General features: G+C 37.2%; 1 protein-coding gene across 1 annotated transcript; it reads right to left on the minus strand.

Moving 5' to 3' along the window:
• Positions 1-426: 426 nt before the first annotated feature.
• Positions 427-6399, minus strand: LOC144639574 (WD repeat-containing protein 7-like). The gene is made up of 9 exons (XM_078498860.1): positions 6254-6399; positions 4812-4931; positions 3559-3669; positions 3325-3359; positions 3138-3169; positions 2620-2675; positions 1800-1894; positions 1178-1245; positions 427-579 (listed from the first exon to the last, which is right to left on the minus strand). Exons 1-9 carry the CDS (start codon positions 6350-6352, stop codon positions 470-472), a joined length of 726 nt encoding a protein of 241 aa, XP_078354986.1. The 5' UTR covers positions 6353-6399; the 3' UTR covers positions 427-469.
• Positions 6400-7099: the final 700 nt, after the last annotated feature.

Raw genomic sequence — 7099 nt, forward strand, 5'->3', positions numbered from 1 at the left:
CGGCTAGAGCAGTTTTCAATTGAGGTCGTAAAACTAAAACCAAAGTAGTAACTCTGGCCAATCACAAAGACACACAGACAATCCAGTAAACCAATCAAAACTCGAAGCAAATACATGTCGCCAGCACGGAGCGCGGGGAAACGTGCGCGAGCGCTGCATGATTAGTTTTGGTTTTACTTCTGATTTACTGAGAAAGTGACGCGAGAATTTTAAACCAATCACAAAGCGTAGTAATGCAAAACCAAAGCAAACGCTAATTACTTTTGACACTCGAGTGTAAACCGCTCTATTATAATAAGTCACGATTAGAGATTACTCGCTTGGACTCATCACCACGAGTAAAGGAAAAAACCTCTGGAACAAAAGTAACGAACACAGTGACAGCGCAACAGTTCTTGAAAACAGTCCTCTTCTGTCTGTTTCAATATGTCATGCTACTTAACGTTTCAAAATTAAATCCGTTTCTTTGCTAGACTACAACAATAACAGCGGAGCTTACCAACGAGTCGATCAGTCCACACGGCTTCAAGGATGTTTCCCAACAGTCTGCATAACTACACGATATCACAGGATTAACACCTAAAATAAAAAAAGAAACACTGACTATCAACATCAGATGGTAGAAAACTGCACTAGAATTAATTTGAAATTCAGCAAGAGCAACTTGCATGTAGCTCTTACAACTCACCTTTGACATTAAAGGCTGGTTCTCATATGATAACCCCGATCGTCTCTGTCACTTCTGTCGTTTGCAAAGTCTGAGGTGATTGGAACAAGCAAACTTTTTGAAGTGACAGAAGCGATAGAGACGATCGGGACGATCATATAAGAACCAGGCTTAAGATGCGTCAAAGTACTTTATAATCTTTCTTAACCTTTCAATTGACATCTGGCTGTACATTTACTGCTCATTATAACTTTCACTGGAATGACCAGATCAGTATTTTATCAACAAACTCAAACGATAGACCCCAAAAAACCGCCTAAAATGCTTTTTTAAAATTGATAACAACTTAAATATTTGTACAGTAGGTTTCCAGACAGTGGCAATCCATGACAGTAAAACTGCAATCCTGTGCGATACAGTACATGTATATGTAGTGCACAGGAAAAAAATAAAAATGCAAAGGAAAGATATTTTTGCAAGTGTTTTGAGGAGAAAACATAGAGACGTTACCAGTTGTATTGGTGTCATAAGGTTTCGTTGACGTGAAAAGATCATCATTCAGTTTCCACACACTGACACTACAAATGAAAACAATGCAACAATAATCAGCGTCTATAAAGACAACTTGAACGCCAACTGATGTAAAGTTTTATGCCGTAGTCAATATTTTACACACATTTAGCAAGCACCTGGTGGCGCCAAACCTTAGGGTTGAACATTTGCAACAAAATCGCAGATGTCATGGGTTCAAATTATGTTGGAGCCCAAATTTTTTTTCAGGCTTACATGTAACTGTACTTTGCAACTGCTTATAAGTTCCAAAGTTGAAAGACTAATAAAGAGTTTGTTCTTTCTCAACACTTTTAATTGCATGTATCCTGCTATGCCGCCGAAATCCTATAGTATCATGTACTTGTACAGTTTTGTAAAGGATGATAAGTCAATCCATATTTCACTTTCCAAACCAATCTTGGAGATCGAAATACTTTTTTCAGCATGGCACTTTCCGACAGTAATAACCTGACTAGCAACTTTCATAGTGCTTTATAAACTTTGGAAAGTATTTTCGATATGTTGGCCAAGTTGTTTGAATGTGGTAAATTGCTCACCACACCAATAACAATCCAGATACCTTCCATTTGATCCCCCTCTAAACAGCAGTTTGCAAAAATAACCTCTTCGTCCATATGAGAAGAACATGGCTGGATCAAAATCTGGTGTATCGCTCTGCAACAGAAGTAACACAACTGATATAGCTATAAACTCACTAATGTTACAAACATCTTAATCAGTGGTCCAGATAACAGTAGGGTCTCATCGACCAGGTCAAAAGCCCGACAAGATCAGCTACAGGACCTATAAATGGATAGAAAACTTCTGATGATTGTACATGTATCTGTTGACCTGCCGGATTTTCTTTTTCACACCTTGCCTTTAAACCCTGTTAATACAGCGAAAAAGGCATGGCCTGGCATTTGAGGAAGTTATACGGATTCTTACACACCAAAATGAAACTGGCAACAATATTTTGTTACAGTAAATTACTAAAGCAACAATTTTTAATTAACAAAACGTTCTTATGGGAAACACATACATGTACAAAAATGTAACTTATTCTACATAACCAATATTACTGTACTTTTTTAATGTATATGCCTTGGGTAAATAATTGATCACAATTACTTATGATACATTAATTATCACTTAAGCTAGTATATATAAGTATGTATTTTTAAACTCACATGTTGCCTACTAAATGTGTCAGAGGTGGATCCAGAAACCATGAAAGGGGGTGGGTGAAGGGCAAAAACATTTTTGTCAGCGAGACAGCAACCTTGCCCCATACCCACAACACAACCTAAACGCTTATTGCACAATACTCACCGGCACATCTCCAAACAGGGTTGGTTACAATTAAAAAAAATCACCAAGGAAAAGAAGGGGCTTCATACCTGTTCAGTAGTTTTGTCAAACACTTGAATGATTCTTGGTTTCTTGATTGGATCACCTGAGGACAGTTTATACAAAAACATGTGGGATCCAACAGAAGACATTGGGAATGGAGATGGAGAATTTTTCTAAGTAATATGTACTCGCCTGGTAAATATAGTGAACGTTCAGCAACAGATGGAAGATTAAAGGTGACTTGAAATTGAGAGAATTTGTTCCATAATCACCTACCCCTCCCAGATGGAATCAAATTCCAGACACCAGTAGCACCCACCGATGTCAAATTCCCATCCCCCCTGGGGACATAAAGGAGACAAATGCCTGGTGTAGCCTGGAGGGGGGGGGAAGGAATGCTGATTGTCTATTATTTGATCAATGCACTGTGTGACCATAAGATAATTTTTATAATAATAATTTTTAACCCCATAAAGTCATACACTATATAAACCAAAATTATAACTGCTACATTATTACAATTTATAGTAATCTCAACGCCATTAAGCAATCACAGTTTTCTGACCTTGCCTTTGGTCCTGAAAACCAGGGCAACATCTGGAAAAGGAGATAAAATCAGTTAGATATTTACCGGTCTTAATGTTCTAGCCCAGAAATAATACAATCAGGTGTTTGCCAAGAACTGCCTTGGTTTAATTAAACAAAACAGTTAAGCAGTTCATTCATTCAGCAAAAGTGCACACTTCACTTACGATGCAGGAAGCTTGTACAAGTAACTCTTTCCATCCTGTAAACAGAAATATAGAAAAATCAATTCTCATGCAAAACGTAAAACGTTTTAAAATGGTCATGTCTTATAACACATGTCTATCCTCAAATTTGTAATTTAAGGAAAAGAGAGAAAATGATACATTGATTATATATGCCACATGTTACAATACTGCATGCCCAGCTGCAGGTTCTTGCCTTCTTTTAATTCAACATACCCTTGTCCAAATTAGAACACAGTCTGCTGCAACAAAGTTTCCTCCCATCCAGTTCTGACCTGGAGGACTGGTAACTGTTGTCAGGAATTTGAAATCTCCAGCATCATACATCTACCACAAAAGAAACAAAAATGACCTCAGCTTACACTGTCTTACGTGTCTTAAGATTCAGGTTTTAGTTGATCTTGAGAACTACTAGTGTCTCTGCTATTTATTTATAAAGCATAACAATGACTGGTCCCAGGGGAAACAGTTCATTCTTATCTATGACCCTCCATGACCCTCTAGAGCTAGAAGTGAGCAAACATGGCAAACATGGTGGCTCTCAGGGAAACAAAACTCTGTCAGCCTTCATGTTAGCAGGGTTTTCATTAAGAATTGTAATAGCAGGAGAATAGTGTTTTTTAACCGGAGAATGATTTCTAAAGGTTCCGCATCATAATAAAATAATGAAATAATGAAATTTAGCCGGAGAATTCTACGTAGTAGCGGGAGAATTCTCCGATCTCTGATGCCTAATGGACACCCTGTGTTAGCCTCCCACGCAGTCGTTCTTAGGGGCGATCGTGTTTCACTCCTCCCCACTTCACTCCTCCCCACTTAGTGGGGAGGAGTGAAACACGATCGCCCCTAAGAACGACTGCGTGGGAGGCTACCTTCATGTATGTTCCCCATGGGTTAATCAATACGACACAGAATAAAAAAAAATCTTGGTTTTGAATTTCATTCAACATCATTTTGGTCATTGTACATAAATAACACAGTTAAATAAAAAGTCTTTTTTCATGGTCTCAAGATGCATGATTCCATATTACATATGATGCCTGTCCAATTCAAGAGCAAATACAGTTTAAAACATTAATTTCATTATATTATACAATATGACAGTTTTCACTGGTCTGAGTGTCCAAAGTAATTTGTAGTTTCATTGTTTTTGGATTACAATACAAAGCACTGGTTTAAAAAATCTCCCACCACCAAAACAATCATCCCAATGACTTGCTTGCATACATTTGCTCACAATTCACCACACCTTTCTACCATATAATTATGTATTTGCTTTGAGTTTTGTTTGCATCGTTTGTGAGTGACTGCATTGGTTTTGGTTTTAGGAGATACTCAGTTGAAAACTGCTCTTGGCAACTTACAATTATTTTATGATGTCCTTTTCATGAGTGTGGTTAGATATCAGTTATTACCCTGTCAAACATTTGAGACGAAGCTTGCATTGAAACTCAATGAAAACAACATACCAACCACTCTCTTGCACATATAACAAGAATACTTCTTTGTGTAAATGGATTACAACAAATCCCTGTAGCTTTGCTGTTTGTAACTTGCTTCAGCTCTTGTTCAAAGGTGGGTTCACTATACTGTGAAGTATAAAATTTGCAATGAATGACTTGGTATTTTTTTGTTTTGTAATCATCATCATACATTACCATACACCAGAACAAAGGATAATACCAAATGGTACCAGGGATTAAACTGCAGAGCTGCAAATAACAGTCAGACACTGGCCGACCACAATTTGCCAATGTTGATGAAATTCCAACAGTGGTTGAACAGAGTGGCCTGACAACTTTTTAAATCTGCTTTCCAGTGCAAACACCAATGTTCTTCATTGTCAATGCATTAGACTAGTAGTAATCAGAGATTAGGGGAGTGTGTTCGACCTATGTCAAAGTTAGTTACTATGCTTATACCTCACTTAACGCGAGGAGGAAAAGTGTGAGACAGATTGTGTGACGAGCCAAAAGAACAAAGAATGAATGAAATATTATGTACACAAAAATAATTATTTATTTCACTTGACTTGTTATAGTTTGGCACTAAACAAGATTAAAACTTCCACAAACTTCTGGAAATAGTTTCTCTTCGATTTAAAATTCCACAGACATAATTCACACAGTAATCCACTACACGCATGTTACATTCACACAACGATTTCCCAGTCAAAACATCTAGTGTATCTAGGAAATATAATGATATATCACAAATTGAAGTGATGAAACAATTTCGATCCGTATTATACCCACTCTCGATGCACCTAATTTTAACAATTTTTAGTTTTGTGCAACATATAATTGCTGGAAAATACGCTGGTTTACCTACGAATGAACTCCGTACGAAACTACGCATTGACTTACTTAATTTTCACTCTTTTTATGACGTTCGGTGGCTGAAAACAACTCTGCTACCTTGGATGACAACCTTCTAATGTTCTCCATGACATTTTTGGCAAAATTATAATTTTGGCAACACGCTTTTAACCCTTTTTCAAGCAAAACAATGTTTCTAAGCTCCTTTTGGGAAGCCATCTTGTTTAGCATGAAATCGAGGCCATCTGTGGCTACCAGTTTCCCGGCCGAGATTTGCCCCTGCAAAAATCAATCGGGGCGGCAAATCTGGTGTCCATACATCTGCGCGCGCATTAAGGCTCGATTCATTCCGCATAACAGTACACAGGCATACCAACTCAAAAGACACAGGACACAAAAACAAAATTAGGCTTGCGCTCTCCTTCGTCGAACGCAATAAGCAGGTTCACATATTAAGCAGTACTGTAATATGATGTCCCACCTAACTTTTGTTTTGTCCGATCAAAATGGTGACATAGTCAGACGCATATCCTTTCAACAGAAAAAAATTATTTGCAGCCCTGAAATTGAACCACAACATACACATCACATACCTTTGACTCCACATTTGGTTTCAGCATCCAGATGTTCAGCATACCAGACAGTGATACAGCCACGACAACATCCTCTGTGAGAAAGTGAAAGGGCAACATATGCCAAACATTTCAAATTTGTTACACAGGTTGGCAATAGACCCTTGCTGTTTGTATACATGACTTTGTATGTTTCTTGGTAAAGGTGAGCTGGAGTCATCAAATTTACAAGGTTACTAGGGGAGTGGACATTGAAACAGGCTAAGATGTCTATCCTTGCTTCATGACTTTATTGAAAAAAAAAAACCTCATGGTTAAGTGAAGGCATGATGGCAAGAATGACACTTAGTTTTTTGCCCATTTTGAAAGTGCTCAAAAATAGGGGAATTTTGGCATGTGAACTTCCTTTTACATGAGAAACATTGTTACTGAGTTTTATTCACTGGTTTGCGCTTCGTTTTGGAGAAAAAAAAGTATGCAAAAAAAAACAACAGAATTTCGAAGCAGCTTTCTTTTCATTGTTTGTTCTTTTAATGAAAACAAAACAATGAAAAGAAAGCTGCTTCTAAATTCTGAGTTTTTTGCATACCGATATTTCTCTAAAACGAAGCGTAAACCAGCAAAAAAAATTTTCGAAACAATGTTTCTCATGTAAAAGAAATGGGCAAAAAACCAAGTGTCATTCTTGCCCCATGCCTTCAATTGTAATTCTTTTATAGTCATACATTCAACAATTGAAAAGTATAAACCAAAGTTCAACCCTGTTGCTTAAAAAACCTAGTAAGTTATCTTTTTAATATTAAGTAAATTCAACAACAACACAACAAACAACCAGTTTTAATATAAAACTTTTAATTAGGATTTCAT

This window comes from Oculina patagonica, unplaced genomic scaffold, assembly GCF_052425735.1.
Source record: "Oculina patagonica isolate OP01 unplaced genomic scaffold, crgOcupat unplaced1073, whole genome shotgun sequence".
NCBI classification, from domain to species: Eukaryota; Metazoa; Cnidaria; class Anthozoa; order Scleractinia; family Oculinidae; genus Oculina; species Oculina patagonica.

What these genes read in the sequence shown, in the direction of transcription:
- LOC144639574 (XM_078498860.1), bottom strand. Translation starts at nt 6,352, where the DNA reads ATGTTGCCCTTTCACTTTCTCACAGAGGATGTTGTCGTGGCTGTATCA. An exon ending in AACCAAATGTGGAGTCAAAG is followed by an intron (nt 4,932 to 6,253) that starts GTATGTGATGTG and finishes TATACTTCACAG; the next exon opens with TATAGTGAACCCACCTTTGA. An exon ending in TTATGACACCAATACAACTG is followed by an intron (nt 580 to 1,177) that starts GTAACGTCTCTA and finishes TTTTTATTTTAG; the next exon opens with GTGTTAATCCTGTGATATCG.